General features: G+C 39.2%; 3 protein-coding genes across 4 annotated transcripts; 1 reads left to right on the forward strand and 2 right to left on the reverse strand.

Annotated features, from left to right (window-relative positions):
* Positions 1-8,934: 8,934 nt before the first annotated feature.
* Positions 8,935-15,041, reverse strand: LOC137731591 (ARM REPEAT PROTEIN INTERACTING WITH ABF2). 2 transcript variants are annotated; one of them, XM_068470747.2, is made up of 19 exons: positions 14,430-15,041; positions 14,148-14,299; positions 13,278-13,450; positions 13,071-13,191; positions 12,909-12,983; positions 12,699-12,793; positions 12,516-12,591; positions 12,142-12,249; positions 11,626-11,754; positions 11,458-11,526; positions 11,188-11,247; positions 10,952-11,075; positions 10,702-10,841; positions 10,314-10,377; positions 10,091-10,170; positions 9,911-9,975; positions 9,710-9,827; positions 9,496-9,620; positions 8,935-9,315 (listed from the first exon to the last, which is right to left on the reverse strand). In XM_068470747.2, exons 1-19 carry the CDS (start codon positions 14,668-14,670, stop codon positions 9,222-9,224), a joined length of 2,109 nt encoding a protein of 702 aa, XP_068326848.2. In that variant the 5' UTR covers positions 14,671-15,041; the 3' UTR covers positions 8,935-9,221. The 2 variants fall into 2 exon arrangements, with proteins under 2 accessions (XP_068326848.2, XP_068326847.2); XM_068470746.2 differs by having other exon boundaries at positions 14,142-14,299.
* A 2,718-nt stretch (positions 15,042-17,759) lies between these two features.
* Positions 17,760-21,575, forward strand: LOC137732027 (putative leucine-rich repeat receptor-like serine/threonine-protein kinase At2g14440). Its single transcript, XM_068471312.2, has 9 exons — positions 17,760-18,025; positions 18,137-18,668; positions 19,047-19,510; positions 19,659-19,794; positions 19,917-19,988; positions 20,072-20,140; positions 20,453-20,524; positions 21,014-21,085; positions 21,164-21,575. The coding sequence occupies exons 1-9, from the start codon at positions 17,947-17,949 to the stop codon at positions 21,201-21,203; spliced, it is 1,536 nt and encodes a 511-aa protein (XP_068327413.2). The 5' UTR covers positions 17,760-17,946; the 3' UTR covers positions 21,204-21,575.
* A 1,010-nt stretch (positions 21,576-22,585) lies between these two features.
* LOC137730574 (uncharacterized) lies at positions 22,586-23,833 on the reverse strand. Its single transcript, XM_068469557.2, has one exon. The coding sequence runs from the start codon at positions 23,596-23,598 to the stop codon at positions 22,873-22,875; it is 726 nt and encodes a 241-aa protein (XP_068325658.2). The 5' UTR covers positions 23,599-23,833; the 3' UTR covers positions 22,586-22,872.
* Positions 23,834-24,156: the final 323 nt, after the last annotated feature.

Raw genomic sequence — 24,156 nt, forward strand, 5'->3', positions numbered from 1 at the left:
GTGCACACTCCTACGCATGCTAAGTATGCGCTATCTCAGGGGCCCAATCAGGAGTATACATTATCCAAACGCTCAGTTTGTGACTGGTCGAATGATTGCTTACCAAGACGTTGTTAGAAAGGTTCGTCGTCTGCCCTTGTCCTATTCGGGACACCTCCTTTAGGCCATGCTGGATCTTGGTACACTGCAAAAGCTGATTCACCAAGGTCGTCTATTGCGCGAGGGCGCTTGTCAACTTTATGACTTGTCAAGACGAGTGTTGTTTACCATTTGGGGTGGAAGAGCTTGGACGATATAGTCTCATTGAGTGGTGGAAGTGTAATGGACTCCAGGCACGAGATTTGAGTTGGGATATATCAAATCTACGGAGAAATAGGATGAAAATATCCCTGGTTCAATCATCGATCTAGAAATCTGAAGCCATGACGGTTGAATTGGTCTTGGGCCGATTGGGATTACTTAGAGGGCCACGAGAATAGGATGGACCTCGAATTGGACCGCAGGAACGAGTCAGATCGCCAGAGTAAGTCGGGAGGCTGGCATAGATTACTCTGGTTGCAGTGCACGTATGCGCTGGGCCTAGGCTCGGCTTAGGAGCTTACTGGGCTCACGATGGACTTGGGCCATCGAGTGCTAGGCTTCTTCTCCTACCGCAACTGCTTAGGCTTGCACTGTAAAATGGCGTGAGGCTGGGCTTATGACTGCCTCGCTGCTCCCTGCTTACAGTGGGCTGGCAGCCACGGAGTTGGCACACTCCCTACTGCCATGGTGGTCCCCATGGCTGCCATGGTAGTGGTGCTCCTTGGTGTCAAAGTTGCTCCTTTTGCCATCGTATTGAGCCTCGTGGATCGTCGTGGTGGGGTTACATCTTGTCCTCCATCATTTGATTCGAATCTTTCAACGTACAAAGTTTCGTTCGTCGTGGTTTCTGAATTTCCCGTCATTGTATTTTATTTTCCTCACCTCTATTCAAAGAATTAAAAAATTATAGGAATAAGAAAGTACGAAAATTTTACAAATGAATGAGAAACGAGAAACTTTGAATGCGAGAGTCTTCTTTGAGCATGTTAATCAAACTCTCAATAAAAGCACCACTTTGTGGATGCAAAATTCTGCCATCTCCTCATTTGATGAAAATGCACCTGCAAAATAATAACACTCAAGATTAAGGCCAAAAGCCTCACGCGCCCACGATGAATGGGAGAGGCTTTGGCGGAAGTATCTCCAATGCCAAAGTTAGAATTCTAAGAAGAATGTGTTTAGGAGTTTATGGGTAAGCAATGGCTTAACTTTTTAGTGGGAGAATAGGGTTATTTATAAGGGAGTGGCCCACCCTATTTGGAGAATAAGGATTGGCCATATATGGTGGAATTATGAGTATATTGCAAGATATTATGTGAAATAATATCTAAGATTAAGGTCATTTTGATGAGGAGTGATGAGAGGGATTTGAATAAATACCATTTTGATCACATTTGACTCTTCCTTGATTGAGCCGTTATTTTCCGTTGCATGAGCGTGGGAATCCTGGTGTGCCTCGAGGGTAAGTTTGTCCTTTTTACCCAAAAGTACACATGTCACCTCCATAATTTTCTTGATTATTTTTTGCTCCACAATCTATTTTTCAAGTTGTACCTCGTAGATCATCCTTACAAAATATTAGCTAAATTGGAAATATTTAAGACATCTAATTGGGTTCAAAAAAATTAACGAATATTTTGTTATATAACAAATAATGAAATTTTATCTTGATAATTAAATGGGCAAATGGTTTCGGATTGAATTGAATTTTTGTAAGGATGATCTATGAATCGAGACTTACAAAATAGATGGTTCGGATCCTTGAAGTTCGACATTAATTGGGCCCCACACATAATTCCCATATATATATATATTAGTTATATGTTTTGAAGGAATGAGGATATTTTGTGATTGTAAAATTTGGAACATTTGGTGGGTTATGACCAAATCTGAAATTATTAAATTTTCCCTTTTTGCAATCCGAATAGTTGATTAAGGAAAAGGTCAAATACCTCCATGTAATAAAATTTACTTAGGGTGAAGTACCGATTTAGTTTTTGAACTATCACATCAATGAAAATTAGTTCTCTGAATTATTATTTTGGTGAAATAAGTTCCTAAATTCATTAAAAATTGTTAATTTCATCCCTACTATTATATTCAAAGCTATTTTATCAAATTTTTCGTCAACTTAAGTCACTTGACACACTTTAAAGTGCAATACCATCATTTTCTTGCCTATAAGCCTTAACATTTCATAAAGGTTGTGAATCTAACGTCTCATTTTCCCTCCAAAGTTAACTTACTCTATTTCTTATGAAAAAATACCAATTTACCCTCCAAATTTTACTTCATACACAAAATCTGAAGAGCCAGAGAATGAGAGTCGAGAAGGGGAAAAGGGGGAAATTTCTAGGGTTAGGGTTAGGGTTAGGGTTCACCCTGTTACAATTATTCCACTTGATTAATCGTGTGTGTTCTGCAAATTCTAGCTAGAGTGTAATCATTTGGATAAGGGAGGTGAGAAAAATTGCAAACAGGGCAATTGACCAAAGGAAGTTAGAGTGCAATTCCAATCAAGCTATTAAAGTTACTTGCTTAAATGAATCTGTGTCTCGAGGTGGTAACTATAATCATTATGATAAGGAAGGTGTGCAAGATGAGTGTATACTCAATGAGAAGATCAAGAGGTTGGGGATGTATCCAAGGTGGGTAATTGGAGTGGTGATGCAAGACGGCATAAGCTGCTACATTATCGAGAACCGCCTAATCGGAGCGTGCAAGGTATGGTTTATTTATCATTGGTTATTATTGGGCAGGGATAATCATAACACCTCCAGGAAGCTTTACAGTCACTTTGATTTGATGGAGGGTTTAATGTATAAGCTTAATTACATTTGTTTAAATCCTATCTTTTGGTTTGGAGTGTTTTAGCGCTTAATTAATTTGTTGTTTTGGTTCTCAGTTAGTTCAGTTTTTGAGTTTTTGATTGTCATTTGCGCCATCTAGGCTAGTCTTAAGACTTTTAGGGTGTTAATTATTGCTAAGGGCTATTGTGTGTCTTTTAAGCTTCTAGGTTTGCCCGTTTCATCTTACTAGAATTGTGTCAAAAGCTTGACACTTAGTATTTATAGGTATGGGTTGGTGAGGCTTAGTGTTTCATCCTAAAGCTTGTATACCTTAACCATGACTGTCATCTCTCAACTTGAGGCCTCCTCTTCGAGATATGCTAGGATTCCCACCAGCCCTATAATTCCTGATTAGGGGAACAAGTTTGTTGAGCCACTTCCTGGTTAGCCCCATGTTGTGGTTGAGGGTGCCCGTGGCACCTTCACCATAGAGAATGGTGTTACTAGAGTGTCGACTAGTCTCTACTCAAACCTAAATGTTGAATACATGAAGAGTAGGGTCCTTGTGGGTAAGTTAGTGGGAAAACAATTGGATGCTAGGATTATTAAATAGAAGTTGGGGTTAACTTGGGGTTCTAGAGTTAAGAATCCATTCTACTTGGACCACTTTAGGCATAGGTGGTATGCCATTGAGTTTACTGTATCATCCCACATCGACCAACGGAGAGGGGGTAATGTGCCTTATATGTACATGCCACCTTCATATAGCACGAGGCCTTTTGGGAACTCACTAGCTTCGGGTTCCATCGGAACTCTGAATTTAAGCGAGTTTGGGCTAGAGCAATCCTAAGATGGGTGACCTATTGGGAAGTTGCTTGTGAGTTTCCAGAAACAAAACTGTGAGGGCGTGGCCGGGGCCCAAAACGGACAATATCGTCCTATGGTGGAGTCGAGTCTGGGATATGACAGAATGGTATCAGAGCCACTCTGTCGTTTGGTGCGAGTGTGCCGACGAAGACGTCGGGCCCCTAAGGGGGGTGGATTGTAACATCCCACATCGACCAACGGAGAGAGGGTGATGTGCCTTATATGTACATGCTTACCTTCATATAGCACGAGGCCTTTTGAGACCTCACTGGCTTCAAATTCCATCGGAACTCCAAAGTTAAGCGAGTTCACACCAGTGCAATCCCAGGATGGGTGACCCACTAGGAAGTTCTCTTGTGAGTTCCCAGAAACAAAACCGTGAGGGAGTGGCTGGGGCCCAAAGCGGACAACATCGTGCTATGAAGGAGTCGAGCCCAAGATGTGGTGCAGCCCAGGTCAGGATATGACATTTACTGATGAAGAATAAATAGAGTTTACTCTAAATAACAAGCCTTGGTATGTGAGGGATCAGATTTTCCATATGGAGAGGTGAAATGTTCATTTCAGGGACACGGATTTCATTTCTAATATGAAGATGTGGATTAGGATTTCTAGAGTCCCAGTTAAATATCGAGATGCGGAGATCTTGGAGGTTATCACATAACTTGTGGGGAATTTTATCCATGCTGATAAAACCAATATCTTGGGTCTCAATGGATTGTTTGTTAGGGTCCTTCTAGAAGTTAACTTGAGGCTGCTCTTAAAGAGAATCCTAATGGTGAATGATGATGAAGATTGCCTTTTGTTGCTCAGCTACGAGAAACTTTTTGAGATTTGCTTTTATTGTGGGAGGAAAATGAGTGACAAGCACTCGTGCCCTACTGATTTTGACAACAACGAGTGTCTTCTTGTGGACAGAATTTTCGAGGATAAACCATTGGTGTACCCTGCAACTTTTCTAGTAAGTGATGAAACTAAGAGTGAGCTTCATGAAGGGCTAATGTTTTTATTTCCCCAACCTACTCTTGTTGATGAGGTTAGCCCTGGTGAGGGAGAAACTAAAATGAGGGATGAGATGGTCCAGGAGCAAATGGAGGATGAGGATGGTTGGAACATTGTGCCAGTTAAAATGAGTAAGAGTGCTAGCAGAGGTAGAAGTTCTGAATGTATGGATGGCAAAAGCTATGAAAATGTGGTTTGTGGTAATAGAACACGGGTGTCTAAGGCTGACCTTGTTTCTAGGTAGGGTCATCATTTAAAGGAGGGTCAGGTTCTGGAACTGCTGGAGGCAAGTGTGTGATGTCTGAGAAGTCTACGGACAGCAAGCTTAAGGGAAAGGGAGTGAAGGAATTTATTGATCTAGAAACCGATGAGTATTTATGGAAATAGAGGATGAAGAGTTTGAGCAGGTGCAAGCTGGGGGTAATAGAAAGAGAGTTAGGAGTGAAGGTAAGAGTGGTAAGGGTCTGAATTATAACTTAGAAGATGACGACTGATGAAGTTGCTACTGTGGAACTGTAGGGGTTGGAGCATGCCTGATTTTGCCTCGTAGTTCAATTTCCCTTGTTGTTTATGTTATCTAGATTTTTTTTTTTTTTTTGCATTGTTGAACCTAGATCTAGCCTTGATAGAAAGCTTGAAGCTTTATTGCCTAAAAGGTTCTCTACTATTGTTTTTGCTAGTGGAGATGGTAAGGCTGGAGGCTTCTGCCTCTGTTGGAATGATCGGAATATCATTCTGAATGTGAATGTTATGAATTCTTATTTTATCCATTGTGATATCTTAGATAAGCAAACAAATACTAACTTCATGTGCACCTTTGTTTATGCATATCCACAAAAACACCTACAGCCCCACCTTTGGAAAGATTTTCTTGATCTAACACCTGATATCCCTAGATTTAGACCTTGGCTTCTAGTTGGGGATTTCAACAATATAACTAATCTTGCTGAGAAAATTGGTGGCAATAAGACTATTAGTAATTACATGATTGAGTTCAATAGGTTCCTTAGTGAAGGAAATTTAATCTCAATCCCTGCTTCAGGTGTGCTTTTCACATGGTGTAATGGGCACAAAGATAACACAGTTATTTATGAAAGATTAGACAGGGCTATTGCTAATTCCGATTGGATTAACTTGTACCCCAAGGCATCTCTGCACAAGTATCCCATATTTGGTTCAGATCATAGCCCCATTTTACTGGATACCAATAGTATGTACAATACTAATGGTGCAGGTAGTACTAATTTTAAATTTGAGGCTATGTGGTTAACGCATCCTGATTTCATAAATGTGGTGAGTAGAGTTTGGAGTGAAGGTATGCTTGGAAACTCCTATGATAAGGTTAGGGGCTACTTAGGTAGATTCAAATTTCTTGTCCATAAATGAAACAAATGATACCTTTGGCAACCCTTTTGATAAGAAAAAGGCTATCATGAGTGAGTTAAATAAAATACAACAAGATAACATGAGCTTACCGGTGTCTAACTATTTGTTAAATAAGGAGTGTGATATCAAGAGGCAACTTTATCATGTCCTTGGAGATGAGGAGATTTTCTGGGCGTAAAAAGCTAGAGTTAATTGGCTCCAACTTGGAGATAAAAACACTAGATATTTCCAAACTGTAACCAATATTTGAAAGAAAAAGAATGAGATTTCCAGTATTTGTGACCACCTTGGTAATTGGTGGGAGAAAGGTGATGGCTTGGAAAATGCTTTCGTTAAAGATTTTAAACAACGGTTCACTGCTTCTCTCACCCCTTCTAACTCATATATCAATGATTTTTTGAATATTATTGATCCTTGTTTAAATGAGATTCACAATGCCTCCTTAAACCAACCTATTCTTGACGATGATGTCCTGAGAGCGGTTAAAAGTATCCGTGCCCTTGAGAGCCCAAGACCTGATGGTATACATGCAATTTTCTATCAAAACTGTTGGGATCTGGTTGGCCATTTGATTACGAATATGGTTAAAGATTTCTTTAGCACAGGGTCCAGTTTAAGGTTGATAAACCATACGCATATTGCCCTAATTCCTAAGGTGGTGTCCAATTTTAGGTAAATTAGCTTATGTAATGTTACTTATAAAATTATCACTAAAATTATGGTTAATTGGATTAAACCTTTGCTAACTTATTGCATTCGGAAGAGTGCTCACTTCAACAACGCTTGCTTGGCAAAGTTAGGGTGGAAAGTCCTGACTGAGGAGCAAAATTGGTGGGTCCAAATAGTTAAGAATAAGTATATGAAGAAGGAAGATTTTCTAAGTAATAAAATTAGACAGAGGGAGGTTATTATGATGGGTTTGAGGTGGGTGGTGGGAAATGGAGAGAATATTTTTTTCTGGACCCATAATTGGGTTTTTCCTTTCCCACTTACTAATCTCTTATCTAGCAACCAGATTATCCATGTTGATCTTGATATGAAAGTAAGAAAGGTTATTGTTAATGGGCAATAGGATAAGACAATTACTATATCGTATGGTTCATGTTGAAGTGGCTAACTAGATTTGTAGTACTCCCCTTCCTTCTAGCCCTCAAGGCAATTAGTGTTGTTGGGGTCCTAATGCAAATGGTAAATTCTCTGTCAAATCAGCGACTTGGATACAAAATTCTACTACCAATAATGTGCATTCTAGCAAGATTATGAAAAAAAATAAATGTGGAACCATATCGTACCTCACGAAGTTAAAATTTTTAGTTGGCTTTTTATTGTGGGAAAACTACATACTAGAGACTAGTTGGCGAGATTTATAAATAGTATGGCTACTTCATGCCCTATGTGTAATGTAGAAACTGAAAGTATTAGACATTTTTTCATTGATTGCAGTTTTGCTAAGCAAGTGTGGAATAGTCCTGCTTTTCCTAATTCTGTTAAAATGAATCAAAGTCTTAATTTCAATGATTGGTTAAACTCCTTGGACACCAGAAATAGTGAAGGATTGTGTGAGCTGAGTATGGTACTCATAGTGTGTTGGTAGATTTGGAAAGAGAGAAACCAAGTTGTTTTCCAAAATAAGAATCCGAATTATACTTGAATTGCCTGCTCTGCTTTTAGTTTGGGCAGGGAGTATTGGGCAGCTAATAGTCAGGGAAGCAATGGGCTATCTAATGACAGAGTGGTCAAGGTTGGCACTATTCGGTGGTCTCCTCCGGAGGTTGGTTTTGTCAAACTCAATTTCGATGGTTCGGTGGTTAACCAGCAGGCTGCTTCGAGATTTGTAATTAGAAATGAGATGGGATCTCCTTTCATCGATGGGGCTCGAAGGGTTGGTCAAACTACCATTAATGTGGCGGAATGCTTGGCTCTCAATGATGGTCTCTGGTTGGCAAAAGCGAAGGGTCTTAAGCACATCATTGTTGAAGGGGACTCGAAGCTGGTTATTGAGGCTATTCGTGGTTCTTATCATGCCCCCTGGCGTTTGAAGACCATTCTTGCAGACATTCGTCGGCTGTCAAACTCCTTTGAGGTTATTTGCTGGAAGCATGTTTTTAGGAAAGCCAATTTTTAGCATATGCGATCACTAGTGTAGGTTTTTCTGTTGATGACTTTCATGTTTGCAATGGTACCATCCCCTTGGCTGCTCACCCAGCTTATCTATTTGATTGTACTCAAACGGGTTGCCCAAGGGGCTTCTCTCTTTAATGCATTTCCTTTTCTATCGAAAAAAAAAAAGGTTTTATTTCGTACACTATTTCATTATGGAAAACTACCAAACTACCCTCAAATGTGTCACAAGCAAGTAACATCACTTAAATTGACGAAAATTTGAATATAATAGCTTCAAATATAATATTAGAGGTGTAATTAGCAGATTTTGATAATTTAATGACTGATTTTTCTAAAGAAAAAGAATGGTTTAAGGACTTATTTTTTACTGAGGTAATAATTCAAAGACTAAATTGACAATTCACCTTACTTACTAATACCCCCTACATCATCAAAGGAACATCAATTGTGTATGTTTTCCTTCTTATGGTGATACATGTTGCAATGTACTGATATTTGTTTTCTCACATTATGTTGTAATTTAGAGCAAGTTCATCGAACTCTTCAGGTTAAACCCACAAGAATCTAGGAACTTCGCCCCAGAGACCAATGACCGTTATATGAACACTTGGACACCTATATGTTAGTTATTGAAAATATAGTTGTAAATGGACCTCCACATGTAAACAGTGCTGCATATTGTAGGTACTCAAAAATTTCTGCTTGTTTTATACAGTTTTAAAACCAGTTGCACCGCACGGGCACCGGTGCTGGTCTCTTACTAAATACGATTTCACTAAAAAAGAGCAAAGCCAAGACAATGGGCGAAGGTAATGACGGGGCATCGTTTTTACAAGTAATTGAATCAGAACGGATCGTAAGCAAACTACAATCAAAGAATTAGAAAATTCTCATGGCTCGACAACAGCAAGAGCATCTACTAGCGGTTTCTGTACATCGGGGTGTTAGGACTCAAGAATTTAAGGCAGCAATTTATAGCCGCAAGCTATGTGGGTTAGGCTTAGTAAGCGCTTTGGTAAAGTAAGTGCAGATCTCGGGTAATATAAGCATGATCAGATGAGAGTTCCTGCAGTGTTGCAGCATCGAGACAAGTTCAGTAGATGAAAACAAAAAACGAAACTTCGGACAAAATAAGCAAATGAGGAGGTACCCTTGCTAAGCAAAAGAAGACTAAATCTAGGGACTCATTTGGCCTATACATAAATAATCTTCTGAATCAGAACGAAAGGTTGGAGGGAGCACGTACCCTGGTCTGGCACTCAATTTATCGAACTGCTCCAAAATAAACAAAATGCATGTGTGCCTCAATGACATCGCATGGAAGGCTTCTGAAAGTTCATACATGTTTGAAACGTTGTCCAACGATATGTCCTGTTCAAAAAAGAGTAGAATAGTAATTAGGTGGCTGCCTTTTTCAACTCAGAGCGGGACATGAGCAGAGAGAGAGAGAATCAGGTCACCTGTGCTATTGTATACTCACAAAGCCGCTTGAGTCCCTCCAAAAGATACTGATCAGCAGCTCTGAGGAGATCTTGAGCAATATCAATAGTAATGTCGACTGATCCAGTGTATATAAATCTGTGCAAAGTTGGAAGTCTCTGAGTTATCAAAGCTCACAAGACGACTTTTGTGAAAGAGGAAAAATACAATCTTCAATTTACCTCATCATCAACTCGAAAACCTCCCATCTAATATTTGGTATCTCAATGTCCCTCGCATCCTTCTCCTGTCATAGGTTAAATGGAAATTATAAAGATATTGCACGCTATTGAACATGAAGACATACTTTTTACCATGTTCCGTGCACTTCAGTATTTATTTGTAAGAAAATAGATACCCACCCGGTAACCACCATCAAACATTGCACGGAAGGCATCTGAAGAAGCTAGCAGGCAAATTCTGTGAGCATAGAACCGTCTACCTGCAATTGGTCAGCAAACAATCAAACATTTAAAGAGGTCCCTTATGTTAACAATACAATGACCAATGGTAATTGAATATTCTGTAATGTCAACTAATCTAGCATAAGTAGGACGAGCTTAAATAAAGATAAAAGATTTAAACCTTCAACTAAGAAAATAACATCGGACAGCGTAGGATTGTTTACATACTGCTCCCCCAGATAGACCTGCATGAAGATTTATCCACCATCACAAGCAATTTATACCAAAAAAAATACTTTATTGCCTAAGATGACAGTAATTTTAAATGCAAGAAAGCAGCCATACAATAGGCATATCGGATTCGATTTCTTTCCAGAAAAACTGTACCGAATTACAATGAGTGGTGTGGCTGTAACTTTCACTTATGTTTTAGAGGTTCAAAATGGCCAACAATAATTTGAATAAGTTGGAAAACAAAACATATATAATGCTTCCACATTGACTTTATATTATGTCCACAAACACAAGAATTCACCACAAGCAACCAACTGTTTGAAAAACACCCCAACCTGTGGTGTTGGAGATGGGGGAGCTGCATCCACAGGAGAAAGAGTCATGGCTTTGTTGGCTAGCTTATACAAAGCTGTAGCACCATCAAGTTGCTGTTTATGGGCACTGGAACCAAGAAGCCCAAGAAGTAACTCCAAACCTGCTTAATAATATCAATATCAACAAGCACAAAACCAGCAGAAATATAATACAAGTTCATATGCAAAAGAAACCATGAACAACATGATATAAACACGGGAAGTGACATGCCATTGTTGTCGATGAATATTGTTCTTAGATCATCTGGCGAACAAAGATGAGCAAAAGCCAAAGCAACTCGTCTTTGGACAGCCCTCTCTGCTACACGCATCAAATATAACAAATGGGACAAAACCTACATTGAAACAATAAGAAGTTACAATCTCATATATTTAATAAATTAAACATACCAAATGCTAGAAATTACAAAATAAAATTAAAATTAGATATAGGCATGACACGCTCACTCGTCCATGAATCTTCTCCTCTAATCTTTTCAATGTTTTGGTCACACAATCCTTTGTTGCCTGATAATACGACTCGTCAATTCTTGGAGGTTACAATTTATAATATGTAGCAAAGAGCGAAGGAAAATGGAAGAACTGAAAACATCCATTATAGTTAGTACTAAGATACTTAAGGAATGATTTAAGAATTATAACATTTAGAAACATGCAGTATTTAGAGGAACTACAAATATAAATAAAATCTTTAGAGAGAGAGTGAGAGAAAGATACTTGAAAAATAAATTCTCCCTCTTGCAGCTTCTGAACACCTCCAACCCTGATATAATCGGAAACATTATCCTAGAGGAGAAAACGAACCAACAAAATAACATCAATTAAAATGGTGTTAAATGTCTACCTCGACATAATTTTCATGAAAATTTATTAATTATACCATACCTCATTATCTGCAAGGCCATAAAGAGTAAATGCGGCATTATGTTGTAGAGAACCATTTTTCGAATCAAGAAGCTTCAGCAATGGCACTAAACCACCATTGTGAGCAATACCAGCTTGGTTGTTTGTGTCCTGAATTAGCAAATACTTGAATCATTATTACAAAAGAGCATCTCGCATAGCACCAAAAGACAAAGAAAAAGCATTACTTGAATAGTAAATCAAAATTAATTCATTGGATCACTATGAGGAAACCTGAGAACTAGTGATGATATTAGTGACTAGAAGAAACTCAAGTTTAAATCTAAAACTTCTGCTCAACAGTGAAAACATATGACCCATAAATTCATCTTCATTTCTAGCGGAACATGAAATAAGTCCATCTATGGTTAAGTATATTCTCAGCGCAAAATCAAAATCCATCCTTGAAAGGTAGAATACATCCACTGGGATGAAGACTATATGGCCAAAGAATTGTAATTTACACAAAAGAAACAACATATGTGAAGAAATAATAACCTGTGCCAGTCTACCCAATGCAAAAGCTGACATCTCCTTTAGTTGTACGTCAGGGGACTGAAGCATCTCAATCAGAGGCCGAACAGCACCCCTCTGTACAATGTGAACCTACAAAAATCCTGACTATTTCAGTGGAAGGGCAAGGTCAATGTAAGGAGTAAGGACCCAAAAGCAAAGAAACAACAGGGAAAGAACAAAGATCTATCTACAAGGATAAAGCAAAGCCTGCAAGTCATAGGATCATTATTCGACCAGAGAGAAGATTAATGATGTTTTCATTCCTAACATCTTTGTGGTGCCAAACGCAAAACAGGGGTGAGAATTTGACTCAAATCATGGAAAAGAATTGAATGAAAGAAATATATCTAACCCACCTTGCAATCTGAATCAGTTGCAGCAAATTGTCCAAGTAATAAAGCTGCTTCTCTTTGGCTCTCAGAGCAGCAGGAACTGTAACCCAATACAAGACTTGAGAAACTTCTTCACGTTACGAAATAATGGACACTAAACAATAATAGTATAGTTTCATCACGTGACATGGCACTACTGGGACACACCTAAGCAGTCCAATAACAGGTTGTAAAGCTCCCGCAAGAAGAACTTCTTTCTTTATGATTGGAGACGAATGTACCAGATTTCCAATAACACCAACCTGCATCACATTATAAATGGTCTGATGTTGCAAAAACATGAAGTGCGAAAACCTAATTCTGAACAATATAAGTCCCATTGTGCATAGTATAAATTCAAGTAAAATAAGATCCTACTGCTTCGTAATGTATTGCAGCATCCTCAGACCGAAGCATTAGAATGAGAGTAGGAAGCGCATTGCACTCAACAATCTGCAAAGCCATAAATTGACACCATCAGGTTCTTGTTCAAACCAACCTTTTATCATAAGTAACTTTAAAAAAAAAAAGACCTATCACCTGATTCTTATTCTCGTCATTTTTAAATGCCAGGGTTCGTAATGCTCCAGCAGCTGCTCTTTGCACCTTGGTATCAGCAAATTCAAGCAACTCAACTAGAGGTGGAATTCCACCTTCTATTCTGTATATGCATTCCTGATGATCATTAGAATCATGTTGCTACTGTCATTTTTATTGAGAAAGAAGGTACTTGAGACATAAGCAAACCTGACACGGGTTTTAATGTTGCTATTCTCATGAGCAAGGTTGGTGATGGCATCAGCAGCTCTACGAATGACGCTATACAAAGCTCGAGATACAGGACCATCCTTGTGCCTCTTTAACAAATCCACAAGATGAGCTAATGCGCCAGTGTCAACAATGAGTTGTTGGTGCTCCGGCTGTTGACACATATGACAGCAAGAATGAACAAGTTTAGCAATTATACGTAGAGTAAGCGTGACGGTGAATTAGATCCTATCCAAGAGTGTCCCACATAAATATCCATGCAACATAAAGAAGGTCAAGAGTAATACTGGATACACCAAGAATCAAAAGCAACCCAGACATATCGGCAACCATACCACACCAACTTACTATAGCAAACCGGCAACTACAATACCATCAAACAACCCGACGAAAAATAATCACACTACACCTCCTTACATGTATACCACAGCCAAAAAAAATACTTTTGCCTCACTATTGTGAAATTTTAGCTTCATAGTTCATACTAATTGTCGGTGCATTCTAATATCAATTAAATTAATAATAGGCCTAATTGTCTGTGTGCTTCTGGGAAGAGAATATATTATTTTCGTATATTTTCGAATTATAATTTCCCCAACTCTAACTGTAATTTTATAAAAATTTTGAATTTTAGCAACTTCAGTTAGTATCCAAAATTCCAAATCCAACTAACATAAATTCCAATTCTTGAACCTCTGTGAGTAAATTACAAGCTCAATTGTACCATCACTGAAAAAATTAAAACGAGAAATCTATTCATACAGAAAAGGAAATTTCCAAGTCCACAGAAAATTTTGACCAAAAGTGGACTGAAAATTTGAAAAACAGTAAGAGTAAAGTGACCTTAACTGCGAGAAGGCCCAGGGCAAAGGCACTTCCCTTCTCAACCTCGTGTTCAAACGGCTTCGAACTCCGGTCGCCGTCGCTTAACGGCGGCGCTTGAAGATGCTTCACCAGAGCCGGAACCGCGCCGCCTTCGACGATCACACTCACTACCTCCTCTGCTCACACACAAACGCATAAAATCGTTAAATCCGAGCTATTCAAGAACCTCGAAAGCTTCACAACCGATAAGAAATGAGGGGAAAAAGCGAGATCGGAGGGTGATTTGGGGATTTCGTTTCAACCAACCGTTCTTGCCGAGCTCGGCGAGGACGTGCGTGGCGCGCTTGGCAGAAGCTCGATCGGCTTCGCTCCAAGAGAAGGTGGAGTTGAGGACCTTCACCTGCTCGCTGACCTCGCTCAGCAGCGCCTTTCTGGCTTCGCCGGACTTCACCGAGATCTCCCGCTCGCCGCCGGTTTCCTCCTCTAGCTTCCGCTTCTGCCCCTTCCTCTCTGGACGTCTCTGGTCCTGGCGCCTCTGCAACTCCATCAACGACGACGGAAGCGACGAAGAAGAGAAACTGATCCGAATTGGAAAAACAAACTTCGGACTTGAAGAGGTTCGACTGAGAGACAGGGACAAGTGAGAGAGAGATCGATCCAAGGGTATTTTCGGAAATTAGAATTTTAAAAAAAAAAAGTGAAAGTTTTTTCTTTTTTGTTTTGTTGCTTTCTCCTTTCTTTTCCTTTCCGGTGGATGTGTTGGGTCAAAATCCGCCACACGATTTCCGGTATATCTACCTATCCATTTATTTATTTATTTATTTTTTCACTAAATTATTTTTTTGAGAATAACTAAATTATTAATATATGGATTAACGTGCGCTCCCGCTCGGAGAAGGCACAGAGTGGGACGGCGATATCAGCTAACGTGCGGACGGTGCGTTCTGGATAGGCCTGCTAGAATCCAGAGGACCCCGCCAACTGCCATGCTAGTTCCGTCGTGCTTGCAGGTAGTTGCCGTGTGAGACTTTCGTTCAAGTTGTTGGGTCGGGTCGACCGGGATGGGTCGGGTGTGTGAATAAATGAACCCGGGAAGTTAGCCAACTGAAAGTGATGTCTTGGGAGAAAGCACAAGACCGCGTGAATTTGGCACCCACCCAAACCAACCAAAACTACAAGGAACGGTTTCATTAAACAAACACCACTGTCTTAACGTCTCTAGCTACTGGTACAAAGTTATTTACTAAATCAAAATGAAGAGTTTAAAGTTATTGTTATGTAACATTTTAAGCCGTTAATACAAATTCAAATCTTGAACTACGATGACAGTAAACTCATTCTCTAATTATCGTTAAGAGAATGTGATTTTTCACACACGAGGGGTTGATTATGATTGTTTCAAACATTCAAGTGGGATCACATGCCTAACATTTCATGAATTGATTGGAGAGTTTTGCATGTGAGTCAAAAATTGAGGTCCACCCAATTTTTATATTTGGAGAAAAATAATAGCTGCAGAATCGAGCCTAGAGAAATGGAGAGAATCCAATGGTGATTACACAACAAAATATAGGGCGTGGGTGGACCAGCACAATCAAGTTTTGGGCCCATTTTCAGAAGTGTCACTCTTTTCTTTGGACTTACTCTATCACTAGACCCATTTGTCGTCCCGATACCATTTTTTCAGCTTTTAAAAGTAAGGTTATTTGCCATTCAGGATCTGATGATATTTTTCTTCATTTGAAAGTAAGAGATCGTAAGTTCAAATTTCGTAGATGACGAATTTGTTACCAAATTAGGCTGCTCATTATGTGGCTTTACCGAACCCCCTCTCCCCTTAGTGTAAAAATATTGATGGACTAAAAAAAAAATGAGGTTATTTGACCCCAAAAAAAAAAGTTCCTTGTAATTGAGATGTTTGTCTAATAGTATTGTTCTTTCCTCGTAATTGAGATGTTTTAGATTTGAATTTCGTTAAAAGCGAATTTGAATCTCATTATTGTTAATCCATTATAAGATTTAGTCTGATCTCCTACTTCTTTAGTGCAAATAACTTCATTTGCTCAAGAAAAAAAAATGGAAATTCTTTATGCACCCTATTTTTTATTTTAAGCACTCCATTTTTTTTTTCTTTCTAGTTATTGATGAAACTGATCAAAAGAAAATTAAAATATTGAATTAACTAGGGAGTAATTGTGAAAGTGAGTATGTGAAAAATCATTGTTGTTTTAAATTAATCATGTTTCCGAACAAAATAGGGGTGTGTTATCTACACACCCCTTTTTACTTCTCACACATCTCTTGTTCATTTCTGTCCGTTGATCTTCTTTAATTCATCCGATCTGACGGCCGAAAACCAAAAAGACGTGGGATAAGTAAAAAATGATGTGTGGGTATCACACCCCACAAAATATATTCTAGATCAATTGGTTAGGATGTAATTTTTTTTTTTTTTTAAATGTGTTGGTGTTTTTGACATAAAATATCACACATGGAGGTCCAAGAGAATGGGGCTCAACCATGTATTCGACTTAGGATTTAAGTTCTGAACAAAACTAATGCAACTTGTGCAATTAGTGACGAGCTAAGATTGCAAGGGTACAAAACATGGTATTAGAGCCAGGTTTGGCTTGGGACACATGACAAATCATCATGGAGCACATGTAATCAATTGCCTAATAGACGGAGGATGGATGAATTATGATTTGATTCAAGGTCGAGATTGTTAAGAATGGTGGATCAAATACAATTGTGGAGTCACCGATATTCATTTTCAATTAAAAGTGAGAGGTCTTAGGTTTGAATTTTATGGATGGCGAATTCAATACAAAATTTGGTTGCCAAATATATTGCTTAGCTGAACTCTCCCCTCTTAGTGCAAAAATATATCGATGTACTCAAACATACAATTGTGCAAAATCGAAGGATTGATTGCTCATAAAAGAATATTAATCTAAGAGCTGTTGGTCTAGCCGTCAAGTCCTTGGTTTGCTCTTAAATTGTCTGAGGTTCGACTTTCTTCCACGGTACCCACCTAGCAAATGCTATAGTTTCTCACTCCCCAAATGTTGTGGGGTCAAGTGAGTAGTCGAGTCTAAAACTTGGATACACTAGTCAAAAAGAAAAAGAAAGAAAATATTAAGCGTACGGCATTTTGAGATAAAATATCACTTACGTCACACTTGAAGTTACATAAAGTTCGAGCCCTACCATTTTTTCCTTGGATCTAGTGGTTAAGAAAACATATACAACTTTATTTTGGTATAATGATGAATAACTATAGACAAAGCCAGTATTTGTTCGAATTGATATAAAGTATAGAGCAGAAAACAGTCCCTTGAACTTTCATAAACTTAATTTTGCTTAAGCCGATTTAAAATATTTATTAATCTTCTTCTGGTGGTTTGGTTTGGTTTGGTTTGGAGCTTCTGTTTGTCTTCGCTTCTACAGTTAGCTGTTGGGCTGTCGTTTGAGTTGGTCTAGTCCTGCTGGCTTCACTTGTTTACAGTTTATCCGTTTACTTTTTCTGGTGGGCCGGGTCTTCATTTCGTCTAAGTGGTACCCCCACACACCCACCTACCCCACCAAATCATAATTACATTAGTTAATTTAGCAATTAAACTACCGACTCTTGACCAAGCCCTTGTTTTCCCGCGTTTACCCAACCGAAATACCTTTCCTCTTCCCCAACTCCACCTTCGCGGCTCCTTCTCTCTCTCTCTCTCTCTCTCTCTGCCTATTCCTTCCTTGTTTATCTCACTCACCCAACCAAAGCCCTTCCATTCTCTCTCTACACCTCCTCTCTCTCTCCTCACCCTCCACCATGTTTATCTCCCTCCTCCATCTCCTCCTCCCCCTCCTCCTCCTCTCCCTCATCCCCCTCTCTCTCTCCCTCCCCAAAGGTATGCCCTTTAATATGGAAATGTCAAGTCCTTTATTGTAAAATTCATTTTCCGTCTTCCAATTGACTTTGGGTTGAATGCTCACATTCTAATTTGAAAATTTTGAACCAGGTACTCTTATTAACTGCGGCGCCGCCGTCAAATCCGAAATCGACGGCCGCGAATGGCTCCCGGACACCAGCTTCGTATCCGCTGGGACCCCGAGGAACTTAACGACCCCGGTCCTCGTCCCCATCCTCTCCACCGCCCGATCGTTCCCGAACAATCCCCACCGCAAGTTCTGCTACACCGTCCAGGTCTACCGCAAAGCTAAGTACATGGTCCGGACCACGTACTACTACTACGGCAACGGCTCGCCGCCGGTGTTCGACCAGATTGTTGACGGCACTTTCTGGGCCGTCGTTAACACCACCGAAGACTACGCCAAGGGCTTGTCGTCTTACTACGAGGGGGTCTTTCTCGCTCAGGGCAAGACCATGAGCGTCTGTCTCGGGTCGAACAATTACACCAAATCCGACCCGTTTATCTCCGCCCTGGAGTTTGTGATACTCGAAGACTCGCTCTACAACTCCACGGACTTCAAGTCGTACGGCCTCAGTTTGGTCTCCCGAAACAGCTTTGGGTACACCGGATCCATCATTCGGTATGCGCCTCTCTCTTTTGCTGTAGCTTGTAAAAATCTGTAAATTCAGTGACTTTTGAAGTCAAAGTTTGAGTGAGTTTAGAATCTAAAATTTGGGTTATCATCAGATACACAGATGACCAATTCGATCGATTTTGGGTGCCATTTGGAGGGCACATCCCATCTATGTTTTTGCATCACCGTATTGATTGCCGTTAGATGAGTTTAAATTTTAATTTTTGTGTAGTTTATAGATTAATTTGCATTCTTTTAATGACAATCAATGTGATGGTGAGCAAAAATGCACTGTTATCATTTGTTTAAGTTCTATATTTGTGTATTCAGTGACTTTGAAGTTAAATTTGTGAGATTTTAGTATCTGAAATTGGGTATTTTCAGATACCCAGATGACCAATTCGATCGATTTTGGGCGCCATTTGAAGAACACAATCCAATGATTCCGATCAATGTGAGCAACTCAAATGCGTCTGTTTCTGGCATGTGGAATATGCCCCCTTTGAAAGTTTTTGAAAGCGAATTGACGACAGGAAAAACTGAGGCCATGGAGTTGAATTGGCCTCCTCGGTCAGTTCCTGAATCGAATTACTACATAGCTTTGTACTTTGCCTCAGGGCAGTCCACAGGGTCAAGAGTGTTGAACATTAGCATCAATGGTATTCCGTATTACAAGGATTTGGATGTGAAGCCAGAAGGGCTTGTTGTTTATGCGGCAAGGTGGCCTCTTTCTGGTTCTACTAGGATTACTTTGACCCCATCTGCCGGATCAAGCAGTGGTGCTTTGATTAATGCAGGCGAGGTGTTTGATGTGTTGCCCCTTGGAGGAACAACTCTTACTCGAGATGGTATGCTTATCCTTGATGGTTTTGGGTGATATTTTAGTTTTGAACTAACTGATGTTAGAAATTTGTAAACAGGCTTATTCAAATTGCAACATTAGATTGTTCCTAGGCTTGATGTAATATTTCATGGAGTTCCCTTTTCATATCGCAGTTATTGCTTTGCAAAGAGTAAAGCAAAGTCTTCTGAACCCTCCACCTGACTGGAATGGTGATCCTTGTTTTCCCCATCAGTACTCGTGGACAGGCATTACATGCTCTCCAGGCCCTCGAGTTCGTGTGGTCACTTTGTGAGTTGAAACCTGTCATAATCATTTTTCATGCTCGATTTTTGTATTGCTTATAGTGTGCTTCCCTTTCTTTTTCCATCTCAACATGGCCAAAACTTACTTCTATTTCCTCATGCTTACAGAAATCTGACAAATATGGGCCTTTCAGGATCGCTATCACCTAGCATTGCCAACATGACCGCATTGTCTAATATGTAGGTTCCTGAGAATTTAACCGTATTTAGTTTGTTCACAAGTATTGTTGAATGCCTGATTGACGATTTAGTACTTCTGACAGCTTGCTTGGGAAGAATAACTTTACAGGGCATATTCCCGATCTAAGTTCGTTGAAGTTACTGGAGAAACTGTAAGTTGTGACAATTTACTTCCCACCGTTTGCCCTTGCCTCTTCATCATTTTATTTTTGAACTTGCAATGAAACGCATTATGGCATATGGAAACATTGGCCACCATAAATGGTATTCTGGAAGTCAGTGGCCTGAAAGTTGAAACTATACTGCTTGTGGTGTGATTAAGTGATTAATAATCTATTTTAGCGGTTTTGTGCTACTTTGTCATTGCATTGGTTGTCTCATCTGATTCCTGAATATTCTGAGTCTCCTTATTTTTGCCTGAAATGGCTTTCTCTGATCCAATTTTTCTTTTTCCCTCATTTAAGGCACTTGGAAAACAATCATTTCAGTGGAAATATCCCCTCATCGCTCGGGAGCATTGATAGGTTGCATGAACTGTAAGTGATGTCAAACAGTCAAAGTCGCTTCTTCTTTCTTGGTATTAATTTGAGTTTTTTAATTGCATTTTCTAAAATGTCTATTTGTATTGAAAAATGGATGAGAAGAATTTGGTTTCGTTATGTTATTATTGGTTCAAGCTCAAATATATGTATATTTTATACTGTTTAATTGTAGAATTGTCAGCGCTGTAATTTATTGGAGGCAAAAGTTAACTGTGACTGATTTGAAAACTTTATGGTGTAAAGTCAACTTGTGGTATAACCCCACAAGTATATAAGAATCTGGAATGGCTGCAACAAAAATTTGCATGTTCGGCGTGCTGTATATTACAGACGAATACATTAGGGCAAACTGTTAGATGACAGCACAGCTGGGCAAACTGCTTTTTTTTTTTTTTTTTACTTTCTTTCATCTTGCACATGCGGTGATTCTGTGGTGATACTTGATGTTTCTGATTTCCTAACTTGCTTCCATGTCTCTTTCAGTTTCTTACAAAACAATAATTTGACTGGTGAAGTTCCAGATAGCCTTATTCGAAAATCGGGACTGGACCTAAGGTAGTTGAATTCCATTAGTCTTACCACTCAAACCTTAAGAATTGCACCTTAAGCTGGTTGTTTTAATTTGCATTTCAGGACGTTTGGAAATTCTTTTTCAGCACAGCCACCTTCTTGAACAGCTAGTATTGTGCATTCAAAGGTAAATATCTTTTCCAAGAAACTTGATCCCAACATTCAACATTAAGAGCTCTACAAAATTTGGACTGCAAATTTTCACTTTGCCTGCTCTTTGGTCCTGCAGTCGAAAGTTCTTGCGCTTATCTTTAGTTTTGATGGGGTTTGAGACCTTCATTGAAATTTTACCCTACATTTTTATACCCGATTGTTCATATACGGTCACGTTGATCCGTAGTTGATGCTCTTAAGTTGTCCATGTTGATTTTTCTTATTCTTTAATACACATTTTTTTTTCCTTTCAAATGTACACCATTGTATTGTTTGTAAAAGTTATATTGTTGTGAAGTGATTGATGTTGACCCTTTATTTACTTCCGTTAGGTGTATGGTTCCCTATTAAATTCACAGATGTACTTTAGGCCAATTCGCAGAGTGCCAGTCTCCTTGCACCTAAGTTTGAATCTCCATCCCTGTAAATTAGAGTCGGGAATTCGACTCCCTGTTACATTCAAACCATGCATCAAAGAGAACCCTACGAATGTGGTCCTCTTCCCTTTCTTCATATGCTAAAAATAATTCAAACATTCAATGGTGGTTAAGGCCAAAAATCAGATTCCAAAAGCTGCAATGGCTCACATGTTGGACCCACCGAGTCACAGATGTGCATCTGCATTTTGCATGATTTTCTCACTTTCCTCCTCGCTTATTTGGGAGAGCAGGTTGGCGGATCACTGTATGTACTTTTTGGACAATACAAGCCTAAAGTCATTAGTACTGCACTTTAATAGTATTTCTCTTCGTTTGTAAATGAGAAGTTTTAGGTTTGATTTTCATCAAATGCGAGATTTGAATCACATTATTACTTGCCTTGTAAGGTTTAACTCACTCCCCCATCCCTTAACGTAGATAATATCGTTTATTCAAAAAAAAAAAAATTCCAAAAGAAAGAAAAAAAGACAAAATTATCAAACAAATTTCTGTTAATTTTGTGACAAAAAAATACTACAAAAGTTAGCATTTACATTATGATTCTTCAAATTCACCATTGGGTGTATTCAATTGGGATTTTAAGGGATTTTAATTCCTTTAATGAATTTAGGGGTATTCAATCAGGATTTTAAGTGTTTCTCTGAAATTAAAGGTGTATTCAATTAAAATTGAAGATAGTTTATTAAAATGCTTAGAAATCCGGGTGTATTCAATTAGGATTTTAAAGAAGTTTATAACATTCCAGATGTATTCAATTAGAAATTGATTTTAAAGAATTTGAGAAAGTTGAGGAATTAGAGGGAATTTGAGAGATTTCGTAGTGTATTTTAAGCATCCACAAAATATTTCAAGGGAATTGAATCAAAATTTTATATGGAATCTTACAAATCAATTAAACTCCACAAAAATCCATAGATTTATAAATCCATTAAGGTCTCGAATTCTCAATTGAATACACCATTCTAAACATGAGATAGAATTTTCAAATGAAAGAAAAAAAAAATATGGAGAAATTTGAGAAAACAATGAAAATCTTGATTTTCCAATATGCACGGGGATCCTTGGATGTTGGATCTTTGGCCGCACTCTTACGCCGGAGCATAGTAGGGTTTTCGTCTTACGGCGGAGCATGGTAGAGTTTGTATGAGACAATTAATCTTGCAGATCGGACCAACTTCTCTACCTCTCTAGTACTCTTCCTTTCCTGAGAGGAAACAAAGGTGGCAAGGCACTGCTCTTCACCTGTTTGCAAATTGGCACATTTACCATCGGCCTTATTCTTATGCTTGCGGATCTTGTTCGTTCCAACCCTTTCTTTATCCTCTTCATATACTTCTCTTTGTTCCCTTCCTTCTCTTGATCAGTCGTTGTAGCTATATCCGCCAACGAGTTCGAGGAAGAAGAGGAAGACGAGGACGAGGAAGATGGGGACAATGTCGAAGCGCGTTGCTTCTTCAGTCTCAGTAGCTCCTTCCACAAAATCGTGCACTTAGGCGGCCTCGGAGATGGATCGTCGTCCACAAACCGACTCCCCCGGCTCTCCTCCTTGTTCACCCCCTCCTCATTCTCGTCTCCCTCGACGTCCTTGGTGTTGAGGTTGAGCTTCGTGAGCCGTTCGGCGTGCTGCTTTTGCCAAAAGGGAAGGAGCTTCCCTTCGAAAAATAGCTCATCTGCAGACAACATGGCATGGCTACTCACATTGCTCGAGAGAAACTCAAAATCCGGGTTACGCACCTTTTGGTGATCACCACCCTCCATTTTTTTGTCTTGTACTTCGCCGCGCGAATTCGGGGTGATGGAGGTGAAGTTGTTCTCGTCGAGGAACTCAGCGGAGAACGAAATCCGCGGACTCGAAGGCGTGCCGACGGATCTAGGGGTTGCCTGAACAATTTCTAGGGATCCCATTTTTGTGGTAGTGAAAGAGTGGTTTTGAGCAAATGCATGAGGGTATGTGGTATATATAAAGGGAAGGAAGAGATGGTTTATTGATGTTAATTTTTGAGTCAAGTGTTAATCTGTGTGTTATGTGATTGCTAATTGGGCAGTAATTATCGTTTGGATTATAAAAGTTAGGTGGTCTGGTGGAGGCGAAACAAGAGAGCTCAGGTGGTGTTTAGAATATAGAAGCAGGCACATGGACAACTTCACCTTATTGGGAACTCAATAAAGACAACAAATTTATATATTACCATAGCTTCTCATGCAATTCTAACTAGTGTTTTCTTTCTTGTTCTTCCAAAACCCCAAATTTGATTAGAAAAAGTGCAAAGTAACTTCCTGGAAAAGGATTTAACCTGTGCTCTTTTGAAGAATGGAAACTTTTTCTTTTGTTTGAACCCTTAGTGCTCATATGATTTATTCAATTCAACCACTAGAGAAAAAGAGGGAGTGCTAGAGGAGAAAAAGTGAGCGTAAAAATCATTTTCCTATAAATTATACAAAAGGAGAAGACATTTTCTTTTG

The sequence above is a fragment of the Pyrus communis genome, chromosome 16, assembly GCF_041283825.1.
Source record: "Pyrus communis isolate YQ-2024b chromosome 16, ASM4128382v1, whole genome shotgun sequence".
NCBI classification, from domain to species: domain Eukaryota; kingdom Viridiplantae; phylum Streptophyta; class Magnoliopsida; order Rosales; family Rosaceae; genus Pyrus; species Pyrus communis.